Source organism: Alosa sapidissima, chromosome 22 (genome assembly GCF_018492685.1).
Source record: "Alosa sapidissima isolate fAloSap1 chromosome 22, fAloSap1.pri, whole genome shotgun sequence".
NCBI lineage: Eukaryota > Metazoa > Chordata > Actinopteri > Clupeiformes > Clupeidae > Alosa > Alosa sapidissima.
The window spans coordinates 17141313-17161961 of record NC_055978.1 but is presented as its reverse complement, the minus strand read 5'-3'; the positions used below and the strand labels follow the sequence as shown (position 1 = coordinate 17161961).

Here is a 20649-nt window from a genome sequence, read left to right as displayed (position 1 = left end):
TTGCTGATCCATCTCCATTCCATCTCCTCTTCCTTTCCATGCACTGCATGACTCTCACAAAGCTCCAAGAGGTCTCATCTTGAGAATTTAGAAGCATTTGGTATCGCTTTATATCAACAGAGAGCACTCATTAAAATCACTTAGACGCACTCATTCCTGTAAAGGGAAGGGCATCACTTTGTCCTCTACACTAGCCATGTCTACATTACAACGTTTTCCTGGGCAATAGGACCGCTTCGCTTTGATGAGTAGAAGCGATCTAACTCCATAAGTGCACATGGATGTGGAGAAGTACATCAAAAGACCAGATAAATACTACTATAAATCACAAAGACAAACACAGTACAGTACTGTGCACGGGGCATCCAAGCTTGACACACCGATGATGTCCCAAAATGCGAAAACATACTTTTCGAAGACAGTTTTCTTCAAAGCTTCTTACAGTACTGCTTGAGGCAATACATGAGTGCGCAGCATGAGAATTGAACCCATGACCTCTGTGTCATTAGACCGTCTCTGGTACAGATAAAACTAAAGAACTACTGACCTACTAGAAGCATAAAAAGTCAACCTAAAACCAGGGCCTATGGACACACCCTTACTGTCAATATCTGTCCACACCCAAAAAGAGAGAGAGTGATTCCAGTTGTGGCTGGGAGGACATGTGTGAACAAAATGAACTTTCTCATCATAAATCTAATTAGAGATGGACCACCATTCCAAACTCAAGAGTTTCTCTCTCACTCTCTCTCTCTCTCATCCCTCTTTTTTTCTTCAAAATGTGTGGTATAAAGGACTTGTGGGTTTTCAAAGAGCCATTAAAATAACTCTTGCCGCTGGTTTTGCAACATGACAAGTTTGGTTTGGCTGGCAGTCAGAGGGCTGAAAGACATCTCGCAGGAGGACGGACGGAGCTGTCATGGAGGCAGTGATTCAAACGCACATACGGGAACAAGGCACAGCTTCACACACCAACAATAACAAAAACACCACACCATCATATCCACCAGTATTCTCGCCTCAAATGAGAAAGTTTGACTCTGCAGTCAATTAGAATAAACACACTCATACAATCAGACACTTCAGCGTGTGGATTATTTTTCTCTTCTCATATATATATATATATATATATATATTTTTTTTTTTTTTTTTTTTTTTTTTTTTTTGCTCATGAAATAAAATAAAAAGCAGTAAAAAAGAAGAGGGGCAGTGGCCAGATGATGTCAATGTCGGACAGAGGTAGTTGGCCTGACAACATCCCTAAGCTCTCTTGACAGTAGTTTTGGACAAATAAACCTCTTTTATTTTGTCAGGCAGGAAACTGAAAAAACAAAAGCCTTGCATGGCGGTTTGATTCAATTCCTCAGCTGGCAAGAATTGTGTGGAATTGTGAGCTCAAGCCCATTCCCCTATGAGAGAAGAAAAGGGTAAATAATTGGAAAGCAACAGGATAGCACCGCTGAAGCGATCAATATGTAGGAATGGTTAAGTGATATTATGATGCTTTTCAAGACAGATTCAAGTGGCTATGGGAAAAATACTGAGAGAGAGAAAAAAATCTATCTAGGCAACAGGGAGGTATTTTCAAGTATTTTTCATGTTGAGGTCATGTCCTCACAACCTTGTTAGCATGGTGAGAGGGTTATGGCTCCACAATATAAGTGCAGTTCTTACACCATCTAGCTGCTGGCTTCAGGAGTTTGACTTTGTAACGAGTCGAAACTCTGCCATTACACAAACTACAAAAACAACAACAACAACAACAGTAACAACCAGTTTCATGTCTTTGTTGTTCCTCATTCACTGGTCACAATATCTGTGTTCTTGTCATGGAAGTCAGCCAATACTAACTGGATGAAATACTCAATAAACACCAATCCAATCTCTATTAGTACTGTTCACATAAATCTCTGCAGCTTTGTTATGGAGCGTTTTTCCTTGCATGGTACCCAAGCCAATAATGAAATGAGGCCTTTGTAAAATCACTTCTGCTTTAGTCCTTAGAGCACAAATCCTCTTATTATCTTTATTGAATTAACTGGATTGTTGAATAAAACAGCAACATAACAAAGAAGCACCAAGTGCTTTGATTCACTAGGTAGAAGGGACCAATGCATGCTGTAGTGCCAGAATCTAAATTCACAAATAAAAGCCCTCTGGCGTTTCTGTTTGTGGTTTTACTGCTGGCGAAGGAAGCGGTCACAAGTGAAAAGTCACGGATACACTCCTGCTGAGGGACCAGGAGAAGAGAAACAGTTCGAGAGAAAGAGAGAGAGAGAGAAAGAGAGAAAGAGAGAGAGAGAGAGAGAGAGAGAGAGAGAGAGAGAGAGAGAGAGAGAGAGAGAAGACCAGCAGATCGCACAATTACCCTTCCCCAGCAGGGAAATCAATTGGGCCGCGAGCGTGGGAAACATCTGTGCAATTTAGATGGGCGGCCGCTCCCAAGCCACGAAAATTACCCGAGATTATTGGTTCAAAGCACATCCTGCCAAGGCAGCCGTGCTGTAGCCACCACCACCGCCGCCGCTCATCGGTGTACCTGCCTACAGTACCTCCACGGCCCTCATGATCTCTTAAACATCCTTGGAGGCTAGGCCACGGCTGCCACACTGTGGGAAATCTAGTGGTTTGAACAAAAATGAGGTAGTGTGAGCAGATTGGTTTTCAACACGGCACCGTGGATGGGGATGAGAAAGCCTTGAATTTAAATAAACACCAATGGGCTTAAATAGACAGAGGGGAGAGAGGGAGAGCGAGTAGTGCACTGGGCCCTGGCTCGAACGGTCATGTATTTCAGCCCAGCTTCAAATCTTTTACAAACAAAGAGCGGAGTGTGATTTTCAGAGCAGTTAAAAGAAGTCTAAACAGAGCTTGCCTCTTTTTGATGATTATTCTGAGTAAAGGATTAAGAAAATACTTCCATGCCTCCAAACTTTTTTGGTGAATGGAAAACAGTTCCAATTCTTGCAGAAGCAGCAAAGTTGAGAGTGGTCTACATAGAGTCTTTTTTTGTGTGTGTGTTCATTATTGTTAAACTCACAAAATAGTGAAGCCATACGTATTACCTTATTATGCTGCAAAATTCCCTTACAATTTTCAGGGGATAAACAGCAGAGCACACATCCGTGAAGAGAAGCTTAGAGCTGGCGTGACCAGAGACCAGAGCCTTACCTCCGAGTTCTGCTTGTCTGTCTGTCTCTCTCTGTTGCTCGTCTCCCTGTTCCCTGCCTGTTGACTGCAGCCAAGCCTGCTCGCTGGCAACTTGCCTCTGAGACAGAAATGTGGAGTGTTTTGTAAATTTGACAACTCAAGGTGTAGTCCTCATATATGCAACTTATATCACCATTACATTGTGGTATTACATTATGTGGCAATTGGGCCTAGATGTTTGGAAAAACATGAAAAAGCATGCTGTTGTCTCAGTCTGCTATAACAGGAGTTGGCCACAAGAGGGAGACTATTTTAATGTAAGTTAATTACAGAGAGGGCATGTTTTGTCCAACACAACTGCCAAAATAGTGATCACTTAATAAAGTAGGCTCAAAAGACTTGGGACTGAATCATTTCTATACAATTACTGTTTACATAATTTGCTTATATGATCTTTTTTTCAATATGGTCATTTTCTTTTACTTCACTTTGATAGGCCTGCTACTTAACATTGCCGTAGGCCTACACTGCCTGTTTACTACATGAGGCTGCTACTTGGAAAGAAATGATGACGGGAAAAGGAAGCTAATACTGATCAAAGCATATGACAAACGAGCCAGAGATGCAGTGGCGAATACTCAATCAAATTGATTGATAATGGCCGATCGCGTATTGCTCTCCACAAGAGCTCTTTTTAATAGAAGCCTAGGTCCTACAGTGTATTTGGATTAAATAGGTACACAGTTCAGTAATGTAATGGACCTTTTTCACAGCAGCCATTTTTCACAAGCCCAGCCTTTCATGTCTAAATGGCTGCTGAGAAAAAGGTCTCAGGCCCAACGGCAGCGTAGGCCTACTGTAAAAGTGTTTTAAACAGCTTTGCCTGCTGTATTTAGTAGGAGTCAATTTAGTAGGAGTCAATATAATTTCATTAGGCCTAGACTACTCTTTACATTAGAGAAAAGAACTCGGCAACAAAAGAAAGCCATTTAGATCAATGAAATAGCCTCCTGCAATGAATATGACAGACAGACTGTCAAGGAGCCAAAGAGACACCGAATACTCTAGTAATTTAAAGAATGTTGGTATGGCCTACTAGCCCATACAACAGCCTATACTGTCATTTGAAATAGCTGCTATTGTATTTTACAAGTTAATAAAATGCAATATGCCAGCTAGACATTCTGGAAACAGAGACGTTTGCCTACAAGTCTATCATCAAGACGAGTTTGAAGCCATTATTTTAAGATAATATAACTGTCGTGTTGCAAAGCCTGGTAGCCAATTAGCCTAAGGTTTAGATATCAGATATACAGAAATAAGGTTCACGCATTAAAAGCGTGACAGCAACACTCACATGGCTAAGACAATTTCAAGTTCATCTTAGCAGCTAACGGGGAGGACGGCAAGATTTAACAACAGTATAATAGGACATTATACAAACTATTTTGACCGGCACAGATGGCGTACATGAAAATTATAAAGAAAAAGGAACAAAAAATGATACCCACCACTACAAACTGACCACATAGGACAACTGTTGTGTCGTCACTGTCGTGCATTCAGTCAAGGAAGCCGCTGTGTGCTCCTCATGGTGTGTTATCAATGGAAAATATCCTGGTTCTTACTGTCATTTCAAATTCCAGCCTGTGTCACTCTTCACTGAACAGAACCTAGCAAACCCTAAACTAAACTAGGCTACAATGCTATGGGCTGACAGCTGTGTTCATGTGAATTAGAGTGGAGTCGCTGATATATGAAACTACTGTGGTGTGGGCCTATGAAATAAAACATAGTCATTGGTTGAAACATAGTTGTTGAAACATGGTGCATAGCATGTGAATAGATACAATTTTGTTGTATATTACCATTTTATTCTTAAAGTCAATATAGGCTACAGGCCACTGCTTAATTTATTCATTCAGATATGATCACAGATTCATCCCAGGCTTTCCACTGACCAAAACTCCATCTGCATCAATCATTTAGGTTATGCCAAAGGTTAGGCTACCTTCTGTCCGTTGATTTGATAGTGTTCAACTTGGCTCACATTTTCTGGAACTTTCATACTGTTAAGATAATCGGCTTTGGCTATACCATCCATTTTCGATACTGGCATGGCAGTACCAAGACATTGTTATGATTGTTCTATACGCTTAATTAAAACATCTCTAAAACACACAAAATGCAAATTGCATTTTCTCAACTAATCAGAATCAGCACCAGGTTTATTGCAAAGTAGAAGTAGTTTTCACATACAAGGAATTTGCTTTGGTGTCAGTGCATGCCATACAATAATTAAAATACATAATACAATAACACAATAAATAGACAACATGTTAGGGCAAGACAGACAACCATAAGTGACAACAAAGTGGAAGAGATATGTAATCACATATCTCTTAGTAGCTAGTGCAGCATGACTGTATGTTGTCAGTGGGGTCAAGGTAAGAGATTATGAGGCAGTGCAGTGACAGTGGGGGACCCGGGCTTTGTTGGTGAGGCCAACTGCAGTCAGGAAGAAACTTGAGTTTGTGCATGAGGTTTTGGTCCTGATGGCCTGCAGCTTCCTACAGGAGGGGAGCGGCTGAAAGAGATTGTGTCCAGGGTGGGAGGGGTCAACCACAATCCTACCTACCCACCCCAGGGCCCTGGAGGCATGCAGGTCGTGGAGGGATGGCAGACAGCAGCCAATCGCCCTCTCAGCAGAGCGAATGATACGCTGCCGTCTGTGCTTGTCCTTGGCAGAGGCCGCAGCGTACCAGATGGTGATGGAGGAGGTGAAGATGGACTCAACGATGGAAGTGTAGAAGAGCATAATAGCAGTAATAAGTGCATCTTCAACAGAAATCAGTGCCAAATAAAATCCACTCCAATTGCCAGAGCTAACTTTATTCCTCTAATTCTATTCCTGTCCTCACCTCACCTCTTGGCCGCCAGTGAGTATTAGGCCTATAGCCCTCTCTGGCTCCTACTACTGCCTGCTGTGTTCTCTGACCTACATCTCCACTTCTCGTGGCTGTAGTGCTGTCTGCCCTGATATTCTAGACTAGCATATCTGATGCTTCTCGTAATGGTATTCTTTCTTCATTCTGAGACATAGGATCCATTATAACAGCTCTCCCAACATCTACCAGAAAAGGATTGAGTTACCCCTTGATTTTCCCTGCAGAAACAGCTTCAGTTGCTATCACCAATTTCTCTGTTATGCTGTCTATCTTTCTGTTGTAGCCTATCTAACCATCACAAAATGGCTTACCCTCTCATCTCATGCAACAAACATATGGCCTGTCAAATCTGACATTAGATTTGATATCAGATATCAGTTTCAACATTAGTGTGTTCTGCAGTTCCACACTCACTCACATGTCTGCCTGTGACATTCAGGCGGTTCAGGTGGTAAAAATCAACACAGTTAATCTTGGAAAACTGCTGAACAGTGCCTATAATCACTCAGATTCCACTTCTTCCAGAGTTTCAAACTCTGACTTTATGGTTATGGTATTTGGCAGACACTTTTGTCCAAAGCGACTTACAGTAGTTTCAAATAAAGTTTAAAAGACCTACATTAAGCATAATAGTAATAATAATAACAATATTTCTTAATTATAAGAAGTAATTAGGGCCTACTCATCACCATAATTATCATTTTAATTAATAACAGATTTTTTAATTATTAGTCCAAAAGACATTTTTCTGAAGAAATTACCGCAGCGCACCCATTTCACTAGAGGGCAGTGTGTGACATTATACAAACTTCTCAAAGCTGCCCTGCCTCGCCCATGTTCTCGCACGTCCAATGAGAGTAGTGCTAGTATCGCACTCTAGCCAATGAGATGTTAGTCACAAAACGTATCTTCCGGGTGTCTCATGTGGTTCAAGCATGGCTCCGGGTGGGAAGATAAACAGACCCAAAACTGTAAGTTATGAACATATGCTACTGGATATATAGCAAATGATTTTGTACCTTTAGAGTAGGTGATAGTTTGATGTGTCGTAGGCTACTGTTGTGGTTGGCCATTTTATCTCCAAACAAATTCGCCTGGCACTTTACCTAACTCACACTACACTTAGCATTAGCTGTTACACTTTTATTACATCTGTGCCATGACCTGAGTCTTTTTCAAATACATGGTTGTAAAACTAATCATCTAATCAGCAGAACGTTGTAATTCACTTTATGCTTGGAATCTACTTGTAAATCACTGTATTTCTTTATTTTGTTGAATAAAGGAGTTGGGAAGGAAGTTGTTCAAGAGACGCAGGGTTCTGGGTAGACAGAAAAAACAGAAGCATATGATCACTGGAGCCGTAGTGGATAAAGAGATCATTACAAGGCATCATCTCAAAAAGAGAAGGTAAGTTCAGTCTTTCCGTAAGAAAAGTTTAAAATTATACAAATACAATACTACATAGTAACGTGTCTTTTCTGTAGTCTGAGTTTGAATTGGGTTGCATTGAATCATAGGTGATGGTGGTCAACCAAAATTATTTAAAAATGTAAACCAATAATGCAATAATTAGAGGATTTAGCCTTCCTATGGCTTTATATGTTGAAATACTTACCTAATTGGGATGATGCAAAAGTGCGACCATTTCCACATGAATGATCTAGTCGCCATTGAATAATTCAGATTTGGCTGTACATCATACATCACACCATGTTCAGTAGTAGTTGTGAAGTCTCTTGGTCATGAGAAGAGTGATGCAGGGCTTGATGTTCTCAGGTTGTTTAAGATTTGAAAATACATTATCTGCTACAACGGCACAAGTTTCAGACAGGCACATAAATGTTCCTTGTTTTAAAGCACTGATGATCACAGACAAAAACATTTTCAAACAATTATTCATCAGATTTGTTTTGAGGAGTCATTATGTTTGCAAGCACGTCAAAGTTTAAAGTCCCCTAAACATTTTTTTTTACCTTAAAATAACATTTCCAGAATCATTTTGATGGCACATAAACTCTTAATGGGGCAAATGGCACTTCTGCTACACTCTGAGCAGGTCTTATCGCTTTGTAAAATAGCCATAGGAAGTTGCTATTTGGGTGGAAACACTGACCCTTTTTTCAGCCCTGATGTAGATAATGATTCCTGTAGTCTGGGCATGGACATGGTTTTATTAGTGTTGAAGGAGCCAGGCCATACTATTTTCAGTTATTTTATAACATTCCTTGAGATGCTTTTGTAAAGTGTTTTTATTGAGGGTGGGGATTAATGCCCTGGCTCGTTTTTCACATAATGTTCTAGCATTCTTATGGTGATTTTGCAGCAGAGCTTTTATTTTGATATAAATGCTATATTTTGATTATATGGATTTTACATCCATAATTGTCTCTGGTCCCCTTCAGCACTACGAAGCCATAGAATGTATAGTCATAGAGCTGCTGTAGCACAATGGGTCACACAAACTGCTGACCCATTGTGTTTAGTTTCCCCCTTGCTATTAGGGGTTTGCACCGACGTCACGTTCTGGCCGGTAACTATGGTAACCCAACACGCACGGCCATATTGGCGATACTCAGTGAATGAAGTACAATGGAGTATTATGCACTTTATTATATCACTTTTTAGATGTTTTATGTTACATAGTATTGATTTAAATTCACTAGACCTATAATGATGAGAGGCTTCTGAAGTTGTGTAATTTTATGCTAGTTTTATGCAATGCCATTCTGGATCAGGTCAGACACATATATACGGTATACATGTATTATTTCATATATTATTTCCCTCAACAGCTCTAGTGCTAGAGCCAATATTACTCTGTCTGGCAAGAAGAAACACAAGCTTCTGAAGCAGCTAGCGCATATGGACAAGGAAAAATCCGGCATGGATGGTATGTCTCTTGAATGTACACTGCCCCACTCTTATACTCTGTTAGACCACCTTAAGCCTTGGTTACAGCTTCCATTTGCTATAGCATTGCAACGTGTTTTTCCATTCAGAGTTGCAATACATTTTTTGCCAATGTCTTGTATGGACAACAGAAAGGTCAGACCACTGTGTAAAGACTTCTCCAGTACGTTCCAAAGACTTTCATAGGGACTCTTTGGTGGTCAATTTCTGTTTGGAAATGATTCCTCATGCTCCCTGAACCACTTTTCCTTTATTTTTAGCCAAATGAATTCTGAAACCGTTGTCCTGGAATATGCTTGTGCCATCAGGAAGAGAGAAAAAAATCCATTCATGAGATTGGCTGGTCATTCAGTACTTACCGGTAGTCATCTGCTGAGCCTAGACCTGACCTGATCTGATCTGGTTACCCCGGATCATAACCCGGCCTCCAGAGACTTGCACAGTGGGAACTATGCATGATGGGTGCATCACTTTCATGTCCTTCCTTACATACCCTGACATGCCCATCACTCTGGAATAGACTAAATCTGGAGTCCTCACACTACATGACATTTTTCCATTGACCCAGAGTACAGTTTTAGAAGATGGATGGCGTCTTTCCAATTAGCCTCACTAACAAGTGGTTTATTTGCTATGGCTCCACAGCTCTTAAGTTCCAGTCCTTTGAGTTCTCATGGCATTGTGTGTGTGTGTTGAGACACACCCATTATGCTTCCATCAAGCCTCTGGAGACAGTGTTATGATCTGGGGTTGCTCAAAAGTTTTCTTCCCTGATGGCATGGACCATCCTCAGATGACAATGCCAGGATCCGTCTGCCTAGACAGTGAAAGAGTGATTCTGGGAGGTGGAGGAGCAGGAATCATTTTCACAGATGAATTGGCCAAAACAGTGTCCTGACTTAAACCCCATTGAAAGTCTTTTGGATGTGCTAAAGAAGACTTTGCGCAGAGGGTTGATACCTTAGCAAAAAGTTAAACAAATAATGCAAATCTGTACTACACTAAATGTTGTGAGGTTGCATAAGATTGTTGAATCAATGCCATGGTGAATGTGTGCTTGTGCGGCATAATCATAAGGAAAGGTGGCCCAATGAAATATTAGTTGGGAACTTTTTTTGGCCAGGCAATGCATAAATCTGCAGTAATTGCAGATAATCCCTGAACAAGGGCAGACAACTCTTCAGATGCTAGGCATGTATGCCTTCATTCATTGACTCCTTCACTTCACTTTTGTGTCTTGCCTTTTCTAGTGACGTTTGTACAGCAGAAGGCCCCAGCACCACCCGCTGCCTCCGTCTCTACTAAGCCCAAGAAAGCAAAGCAGAAAAAGGATAATGGAGCGGTGGATGTAGAGCTGATGGACATGGAATGATCTGATTGGAGTTCACTGTTTGGAATGTAACTTTTTAAATGTTGGAGAACATCTTCGCAGTTTAATGGATGGACTACAAACTGCAATGTGGATGTGTTTTTGTGTGACAAAGTAGTTCTGTTCACTGAGATTAATACAATTTCTGATCCAGAATTTCTTTGTTTACAGAATATCTTTATCAAGTTTTGTAAAGGTTCCAAATACTCACCCTGGATTGTTATGGAGCCATTTATGTTAAAACGGTCAATTATGGTGTTATGTAAAAGCAACATATGGTAAACTTTTTGTGATTTTGTTAATTAAAATGTTAGTAAAATAGCAACTATTTTTCTGTCCTTCTTTGATAAATGTTTACATTTATGTGTATGACTTATCTACGAAGGCAGTTCTAGAGGCCTACCAGTTCACTATGGATGATCATTTAGCCGCTTTCTGCGCGACTTTGCTTTCTAATGCCAACATAGCCTATAGCCTAGTGCATTCATATAATTCCCCCGTGCGTGCTCCCTATACATTGCCACTGTTATATTGTTTTAGCACAAGCTTCGTCCTGGAAGATACAGCCCAAACTAATATCTTCTGATCTCTCCGCATGGTTTTAAGTCTGAATATAATTTATGCGTGTGGTTGTGCCATGTCTAAGATATGGGGGCTGAACAAATATGTGCCGTCATCCCTCCACTAGTCGCGTTGAGGACAAAGACACAAAAATGGGTCAGACTCAGGGAAAGCAAGGATCTCTCACGAAGAAAATGACGTGGGTGACACAGCGTGGAGCTTCACGTTTTTAAACACACGGTTTCCGTTTTTTTTTTATTTCGGAAGGTTAATTTCACGATTTTGGCAGGTTGTAGACTATCTTATTGCTTGAGGTGATTCATGTCTGCTACATAGACTGCACTTTGCAGTAGACTATTGTCAATTTGCGGCACAGAGCGCTTGTGACGGGGCATCTTTGGATCGCCTTGAAGCCGAGGAGGAATAATGGGCATCGTTTCTGTTTACGTCCTTTAAGTGTTCACCTTCTTTGCTTCAGGACTCCTTAAATAGGTAACTTACTCTGACATCCTAATTTCACTGTGGCACCAGCTTCTTGCATTGTATAGCCTGATCAAAAAGACCTCACACTGTGTTGCTGTTTCACTGAACTCGTATATTTTAGGAGATGTGATATAGCCTAATAAAGTGGCCGGTTTTAGAACAGGCTACCTCATAGCTCAGTTTACATGTGATTTTCGGAAACATACGCTGTTAAGTCACACATCTACGACATTGTGCGTTATGCTATCTTGGGGGTGGTGTATAACAGTCAGTGCTCTTCTATTTTTTAACGGTAGGCTACAAGGAAATACGATTGTGTTATTTTAAACATGTTGAAGTAGCTTATGTCTGGCTAATATTTCACTTTGATTAAAACGCAGTTTATTGAACAGCCCATGCGTTCTCGTTGAGAGAAAGGGATACATATTTCATTAAGATTGCATCACGACACGGTCTTACTCCGGATACTTTTGTGTGATGCTCAGTAGCCTAGCGACGCACCACCAGCATCTCTGCTGCTCAGCTCACCACCAGCTGCAGGGAAAGAAGGAGGGAAGCTGTGATGAACCCCTAGAGGCACTATTAGGCTTCAGCATCTCATCTGGTTTCTTTCGCTTGTTGTTCTTTTTTCTGTATGCGAGTGTTGTGTGTGTTGTTCTATTGTAATTTCACAGTGAATTGAACAGTGGGTACCATAATAATGAAGCAGGCCTAGCCTATAGGCCTATTTCTCCTATCCTAATAGACTACTGATCAGACTGCTAGAGATGTGAACGCAATAGGCCTAAATGACTTAATACTCCCGGAAGCACTTATCAGAATCTTCCAGTAGGCGTGTCATATGCAGGCCAGATTGACAAGTTTACTAATACTTAAAGCAAGGCCTTCTTCAGTGACCTTTGTTAAATCCTCAAGAACTTGACATGACTTCATATCTGACTGATAACATAAGCTTATCGTGTATTTTAGAGCAGGGGGCAAAGTCTCAGTGCAATCCCAGGGATATAGGAACACTGTGTAGACTGTTGACCCAGAAGGACTCAGATCAGCTCATGGAGATCAATCAACTCTTTTTCAAAATTGCTGGTGAGTCTGAATACATTTCTTTTATTATTCAGCATACTCATTATAGATAGTAGAGTGACTAAACTCTAAGCACCAGGAGCTTGGCCAGCTATACGATTGCAATCATATTTCTGACAGTTCAGTGTGGCGCACCTAAAACAAATGCCATTTTAGCTTACAGGTTCCTTATGGGGTATGTTTGACAGTGAAATAGCCTTAAAAAAGTGACCTATGTTTTTAACAAGGCTATTGAAAAGATATTCACTTTAAAGTCAGAAAAAAACAATCACTTTTATTATTTCCATACAGATTCTGTCTACATTTGTTTTGTTTTTATACATTTTGTATGTGTCAGCAGCAATTCGTATCTGTGCCAGCTGCTAAAGTGGGTTTCTAGAGCGTTCAAATTAGGAACACTGTTTCAGTGTTTCGCAACTTAGATTGCCCTTCTAAATGGGTCTGATGAGCTCCCCAGGCTTTTGGAGATCGTGGGGTAAAATATTCAAAGCTGTTTAAGCTCATCCAAATGTCATGATAATGTCAATGTGATGTTTTTCATTGTCAGCCTTGTAACATGTACAGATCAGTATTGTAATCTTTTGTCAACATGTATCCAAAATCTATCTTCAAAAATACTTCAAAAGAAGTAAAAAGCTTTCCTCCATAACATGAAGTCTACTTACTTCTTTAGCTCTGGTCTCCTTTGACTAACACTAACCAAGCAAAGTGCATACTTATGATTGCTGATTTAGAACTAAGCTTCTTGTCAAGGAAGATGCAGAGCCTCCCAGATTTGATTTGGATTGGATAAGGGCTATTCTGATTCCCATGAGGGTATTTTCTGTTTCTTGTAAAGATGCTGCACAGTTTGCAATGATGTCATCCCCCTGACACAAGTAATATAAGTCAAGGAATTATAATGATGAATAATGTGTTTTGATACAAATTTAACAATACAAAAACAAAACACCATACTACTCAGATATAAAAGCATAGACAATGTAAACAAAGGCATAATATATGGGGCGGTGGTAGTGTCGTGGAGCTGGGCTGGCATGCAGTAGCCTGTAAAGTTGTAGGTTCAATTCCCGGCTTCCACCGTTAACCCCGTTAACCCCGAGTTGCTCCGGGGACAGTGGCCCTTGTAATATACATGTCATATGTAAGTGACTTTGGATAGAAGTGTCTGTATTCACATCATGAGAAAAAAAAACAAGCAAACAGAAAATTCTTAAGTGTGAGGACACTTCCACATTTTAAATGTAGGAGCACTCAGCAACATTTTTGTCCCACAATGCTACTCCACTTCTAACTAAGCATGACTCAGGCACTGTCTTGACTTCATTGACTCCTTCTGTCTCACAGGTCTCTCTGGATTTTGCCTTTCTTGATGTTTTGCCTGAGGTCGCCTGAATAGCCAGAGCACCTAAGAAGAGCCAGAGCCCAAAGCCATGTCTTTCATTGCTGGTCACGCCAGATCCAGGCACGCATGGACCCAGATACTTGTGGTTTCTGCCGTACTGTTCCTTTGTATGACCTCCCCTGTGAGGGGGCTCGAAAAGGAAACATGCTACTCCAGACAGCATCGGGACGTCATTGTGGACGTGCGGGTAGCCCTCACAAAGCCAGGCACCGTCATGGAGTCACGGGTCACTCCATCAGAGAAGGACTGCATTCTGTCATGTTGCTCACAGGAAGTGAGACCAGGTACTGTTATGTCTATAGATACAAAGACTACTTTTGTGTGTGTATGTCTGTATGTCTGTATCTGAGCATGTGCATGTGCAAGTTCATTTAATATTTCGGTCAAGGTCAGATTACATGCTGTCCCTGTTTAGTTGTTATAAATCATGCATCTATTAATGTAATATACATTATTGTATACGTTAGCAAGTAATTCTCATTTCTTACTTTTCTTGTACTTTTCTAGGCTCCAAAGAGTAAAGTGAGAGATCCCCAATATAAAAATGTTATATCAACACAGTAACCAGTTGTATGCCTAGATTAGACATAGCTGTTTGTTCAGTTGTGTTGTTATTTCCTTGCTTGTTTTTGAGTGTCTAATGGGAGCCTTTTCATTTTGGTGTGCATTTATATCTGTCTTTTTATCCCATGTCTAGGTTTAAAGTGCAATCTGGTTGTGTACAAAACCCATAAGCCAAATGATCCTCCCGAAAACTGCTACCTGTTCCACTGTGACACTGAACAGGACTGCCCGCTCATGACCTCCAAAGATGTCAATACATATGACATTTTCAGAGGTAAATGGACATTATTATCTGGACATTATTATTTAATTATCTATTGAATTATTATGAACTAACTATACATTTATTCTTTCTTTAATAAAATGTTGTTGCTCCTGATATGACAGTGAAACTACCTCAACTTGCTGCAGTAATGAGCAGGTTTTATAGTGCTGATGATAACACCATAAGCCCTAGGCAATCATGGTTTGCTGTAGGGTTGCAGCGTTGTTCCTGATATGACAGTGAAACCTCAACTTACTGCAGTAATGAGCAGGCCTTAGTGCTGATGACAACACCATCAGCCCTAGACAAACATGGTTGGCTGTAGGGTTGCAGCAGTGTGCTGGTATTGTGGTATACAGTGGTATGAAAGTGTGTTTGTCATACCGTGTGCATTTGCTCGATACCTGTTTTGAAGTAACATGGACATGGAAAAAACTTGTTCGCCCACATTTGACAACACATCCTAAACCCATTATACCATTATAAAGTGGACTATCAGAATAATTGTCCACATCCTGCCTCCTGGTTAAATTGGTAAACTGGCTAAAACTGATATTTTCAGAGACAATTATATAGACCATGAATATCTCATACCATTGCAACCCTGGTTAGCCGATACTAGGACATAATGCCAACTGGGCATAGAGGCGCTTTACTGTACTATTAGGCTCAGGGTTCAAATAATTGCCACCACACTGATTGGGTTTAGATAATCAAATAGTGGATTATGATGCCTTTGATACAGGCTTTACAGAGTTTTTCTGACCTTCTATTTAAATAACATGGATGTGTCAGCCAGTATGGAGCTTACAGGTATTTTAGAGGTAAATAGGTATTTTAGTAATAAATGTTGAGAATGTCCTGGGTTTCTCTGTTTTTACAATTCCTACAAATTACTTACATTTAACTTAAATTACTTACAGTAAATTGTTAGATTTGTAAAAACTAGCTTTTCTAGTTTTGTAAAGCTAGATTCCAAATACCATTCAACTATCAGAAGTACAACTTAGACATACAGAGCATACCCATTAACAAATACCAGTATGCAACTATGAAGAAAGCTTTATTTTTAAGTTGTGTGTACACACTTGTTTTTTAGTATGAACATGCTTGAGATATTCTTGGCATGTACTTATAAATAAATGTAATACAGTTTTTCTCAGTCGCTTTGGTACATTTCTCGAATCATCCTTGACATTTGCAAAACAGTAAGTGCATTTCTCAAAACAATTCATACAAATAGTAAAACACCATGGATTACCTGCCAAAGCCACTTTCTTGCTCAAAATCCTTAGTTCATCTTTCAAAATTAAATATCTGTGTCAATGAACATGTCAGTGCCATCAGAATGACAAGTCATTGTGGACGGATAAGACAGTCAAATTGCTTAGTCATGTTGTCAATATAACAGTGTACTCCGGAGGGATATTCTGATGTAAACTATGGCTAAAGTTTTGATGACAATTATTGTAAATTGTAGGTTACACCTTAGTGTATGTGGAAGTTTGATTGCAAGAGACTGGACAAGATTCACATTTACGCTTTTACTGTTTGTATTGTTATTTGTTGCCAGACCATGTCATTGCAATACAGAAAGGAAAAGACAGCATTGCATAGCACAAAGAAAAAAAACAAAAGTAGAAATGGGAACATACAATTTCTTTAGGGAAAACTGTACATGCAGTGCCATAGGTATTACAGTGCAGTCTTCCTACACCTCCTGACATTCCTGTCTGTTGGGCCACAAATTCGCATCCACATCACAACGAATATCATCTTGCTTGGCATATTATGACAACTTGTTTTGCATGTAAATACTTATTTTGCATGTAAACACTTATGCTATGAACTAATGCCTAAATGTTGTGGGGGGTGAGACTATTAAACAGAGACCCATTATAATACATTTTGATCAACATGACATAAGCAATTGATAATGTAGAAAACAGCAGAGAATTGTACATAATCATTTGCATGGATGTACTAAAGCATTTGCAACTTGTTCAAAGAAATGAGAAACTGCTTTTTTGATGTGCACAAGTGACACAATGATGTGTAGATTGAACAGGTAGTTTTGAGAATTTCAATTCTGATCTGAGAAATGTACCAAAGCAACTGAGGAAAAACTGTAAGTGTACTGTATATACCACTTCCTAAGTTTTTTGTGTGTCCACTCATTCCTGAAGGCTTCATGCTTCCCCCAGCAAAAGTCAACCCAAGAGTCACTGCCAAACCTGCTCAAGCCACCACTACTGCCGCCACCACCACAACAACTCTTCCAACAACCACCACCACCACCACTGCACCAACTACGACCACAGCTCCAACCACAACAACAACCACAACCACAGCCGCACCCACTACCACCACCACCACCACAACGACACCGGCTCCAACAACCAGCAAGACCACTACACAGCCAACCACCACTACCACCACAACAACCGTTCCAACCACCACCACCACAGAGCCACCCACATTTATCATTGTGACAATGCCACCTGCACCTGACCCTGAACCTGAACCTGAACCGACCCCCGCAACAACAACAACAACAACAACAGCAGCAACAACAACAACAACAACAACAACAACCACAACCACTACACAACCAACCACGACCACCACAGTCCTACCAGATCCTCCAGCACCGCAGACAACCACGACCACCACCACCACCACCACCACCACCAAAGCCCCCCCACCACCACATCCTCCAGCTCCTCACAGACCTATCAGACCACCACCTAGGAGACCGGTCAAGCCAGGGCCGCATCGGCCAGTGCCCCATCCAGTTAAGCCTGTGCCAGCGACCGTCAGGACACCACCATTGGAGAAGCCCACAACGGAACCCATCACCACGATGACGACCCCTACAACTACTACAACCACTACAACAACAGCAACAACTACTACCAGTACTGCTGCTACTACTACTACTACTACAACCACACCTGCCACTGAAAGAACCACGTCTGCTGTTGCGGCAATGGATTACGAGTTGAAGGCTGAGATCCCAGACGCGTTCAGTTCAGTGGGTCCAGCGCACGGTATGGCCGCTGGGAAGGCGGTGGTATCACGGGCAGCCTGGAAGACCAGCCTGGTGGCAGTGGTGCTCGTGGGGTTGGCCTTCGTCACGATGGCCCTCGCCCTCGTGGGCCGCAAGGCCATGGAGTCGTTCGACCGACGCCACTACACGCGACTGGAACTCAATGACCTACACTACGAAGTGTGACTCCCTCCCCAACGGGATTACATTGCTACTGAATACTGACAAGCGCTACCACGAAAAAAACAACAACAAACAAATAAATGAAATGTTTCATATAAAACAACATTGACATACTACAACACACAGGACGTAAGGACTCCTGCAAACCTATTTGTTTTTCACACTGTTGGGTAATTTTACACTTATTGATAAATGGCACCGCTGTAATTTTGTTTTATGACACACTATATATCCTTCAGCGATAAAGGCCCTTTATGAAACATTTAATCACTCACATCACTCTGAGGGAAGAGTTCAAAATGAAGACTGTAAAAGGTAGCGGAGGAGACGGATAGCGAAAATAAAAAGCAATACCTCAAACTCAGGAAGCCTAAATTTAGACATAAAAAATTCCTTTGATGATGTGATATGCACTGTTGTGTTAGACCCAGTAGATGGACGGAAGACTTTGCACAGTGGCGTTGAACGTTGAGAGATCATTGAGATGGTGACTGAAATGGCACTCACTGCATGTCTGGTACCTACAGTACATAATCAGTGCAGCTTATTTGTGGTATCAGCCCTTAACAAGGTGACCCTCTAACCGTCCTTGCTATAAATGCCTCGATCAACACGCTTTTATTTTCTCTCTCTGTTGTGACTGTGCTATTCATGAATAACTGTGTCTCTGGTATCCCTCCAGATGAATCACAGTGGTGGGTAGAATGGTTAATTTGTGGACTTCATGTACTTCATATACTTCTCTTTAAATGATTTTGGTTTTGACACACTTTTTGACACTCATTTTTGTTTGAGTATTTATGGAAATGGTTTTCATGCACTGGTAGATTACAAAGGTTGTAAACTTTGTCAAGTTGTGTGTGTGTTTGTGTGTGCGTGCGTGTGTGCGTGCGTGTGTGCGTGCGTGCGTGCCTGAGTGCGTGCGTGTGTGTGAGAGAGTGAGTTGGCAGAAATGCAAAATGGACTTTGAATAGGCTTAGGAAAATACTCTTTGGCTGGGTGTAGTGCTACATTTCACCACAAGGTGTCAGACACCACTCAGCAAAGACGTATGAAATTGGAGTGCCATGGTGCAGTATGCAACCCAGGCTGTGTAACACTTGCACAAAAACTAATTAAGTAATTTCTTTCTTGTATTGCTTTAATATTTTCTAAGATCTCAGTATATGTGGATGGTAATAGTTTGGTCTTGTTTTGTGAAGTGTTGCTTTCCATTTGATTTAATAAATAAAAAAAATCTTGCAAGTAATAAAATGTTTTAAATATATGATTTATGCCTTATAAATCACATCATATATATTTACATAACATGTCCACAATTAACACATTGTAGTCAACTCTTCATTTATTAGGAACCAATCAAAGGGATGAAGACAAGTTTCTTTTTTATTTGTTTCAAATAAAAAATATAGATCTACTACACCAGTCAAAGAGTATAGATGTGACTATTCGGTGTACATTTGTAAGTAGGCTAAGCTCACATATATTTTGTGGTGGTGTTGAAGACATGCAGCTTCATTCGGCAGATCTAAAACAAGTCTATTCCCTCTTCTGTCTACCTAGACCATCCCCAGTGTTCTCATTTTTGGCTGTCATAGAGGTTCAATCCCTGTTTTTTTTATCTTGCCTTCTGGGAATTGAAGAACTGACTGAAGCTGGCAAAGAATTCTCATTGTAGGAAATCTCTATTTAATGGGGTTCAAACTGCTCAATGAGATTGTCTTTTGAAGTCTTTGTTGGTGCATGTCCAAGAGAGGGCATACTGAAACTCAGATGCCTTCACAATCACAGCAGTGCAACTTAAGTGTTTTTAGAAAATGATCACAGGATAACAATGTGAAAGTAAGTAAAAGTTTATTTCTTGGGGGGGGGGGGGGGGGGGGGGGGGATCAAGTGTTGCAGCAATATTTACAACCAATAGCATTTTGTTTTCAGACATGTGCATTAACAGACATTTCAACTAGCCAAGAGGAGGCCAGTCCTTTAAATTTTAGGGCTGGCCTCTTTTACGAGCTCTCTCACAGCGTTACAAATTAGGTAAAGGACCCCCTGAGTCTCTGATGGCAGTTCCCTATGTGCTCACAACAAATTTGCCTTTCGTCACATTGTCTGTTTAGACCAAACAATGTGAACTCAGTACAGTTGGATTATTTTGCTGTTTGAGAGGTTTGAAAGGTACAGTGGGTATAGTTTGCAGCTAGAACCTTGACCTACAGGTGAAATCCTTCTGGGATGGGAAATGCATGGTGGGGCATCCCTGTAGGCTACTCTTGTGTATTGAATATGATCTTTTAGATTTGCATTTTGGGGTAGATTTATATAACAAATGTAACACCTAAACATATACATAAACATATACATTACACCTAAACATGTAAATTAAGTGCGCACTCTAGTACACACACAATATGCTGTCTCACTATCCATCTGAGAGTCTTATCATTGTTACAATGCAGGTTCATGCACCAATGGTACCTGCATATTAACATCTCTGGGAAAGCTGCTTTGATTTCATTCAAGTTGCTGTGTTGTTGTCAGTGTCCCCCTGTCAAATAAGATGTCGTTTTGAAAATATTTTTTGGTTTTCAATATCACCAAATTGGGAGAATAGTTAGGCCTAATTATTTGTTACATCCACAGGTTAAAAAGTGCTAATTGGCCACGCAGCAGATAAAG

The 20649-nt window shown here is 40.7% G+C and overlaps 2 protein-coding genes across 5 annotated transcripts; both read left to right on the top strand.

Moving 5' to 3' along the window:
• The first annotated feature begins 6950 nt into the window (after nt 1–6950).
• On the top strand, nt 6951–10701 carry c22h11orf98 (chromosome 22 C11orf98 homolog). The gene is made up of 4 exons (XM_042079184.1): nt 6951–7069; nt 7384–7508; nt 8894–8991; nt 10262–10701. Exons 1-4 carry the CDS (start codon nt 7034–7036, stop codon nt 10381–10383), a joined length of 381 nt encoding a protein of 126 aa, XP_041935118.1. The 5' UTR covers nt 6951–7033; the 3' UTR covers nt 10384–10701.
• Nucleotides 10702–11078: 377 nt separating this feature from the next.
• mansc1 (MANSC domain containing 1) lies at nt 11079–19240 on the top strand. 4 transcript variants are annotated; one of them, XM_042079183.1, is made up of 5 exons: nt 11079–11433; nt 12394–12510; nt 13855–14196; nt 14610–14750; nt 16946–19240. In XM_042079183.1, exons 3-5 carry the CDS (start codon nt 13941–13943, stop codon nt 17974–17976), a joined length of 1428 nt encoding a protein of 475 aa, XP_041935117.1. In that variant the 5' UTR covers nt 11079–11433; nt 12394–12510; nt 13855–13940; the 3' UTR covers nt 17977–19240. The 4 variants fall into 4 exon arrangements, with proteins under 4 accessions (XP_041935117.1, XP_041935114.1, XP_041935116.1 ...); XM_042079180.1 differs by having other exon boundaries at nt 11080–11433; nt 16928–19240; XM_042079182.1 differs by lacking the exon at nt 12394–12510 and having other exon boundaries at nt 11080–11433; nt 16928–19240.
• The last annotated feature ends 1409 nt before the right edge of the window (nt 19241–20649 follow it).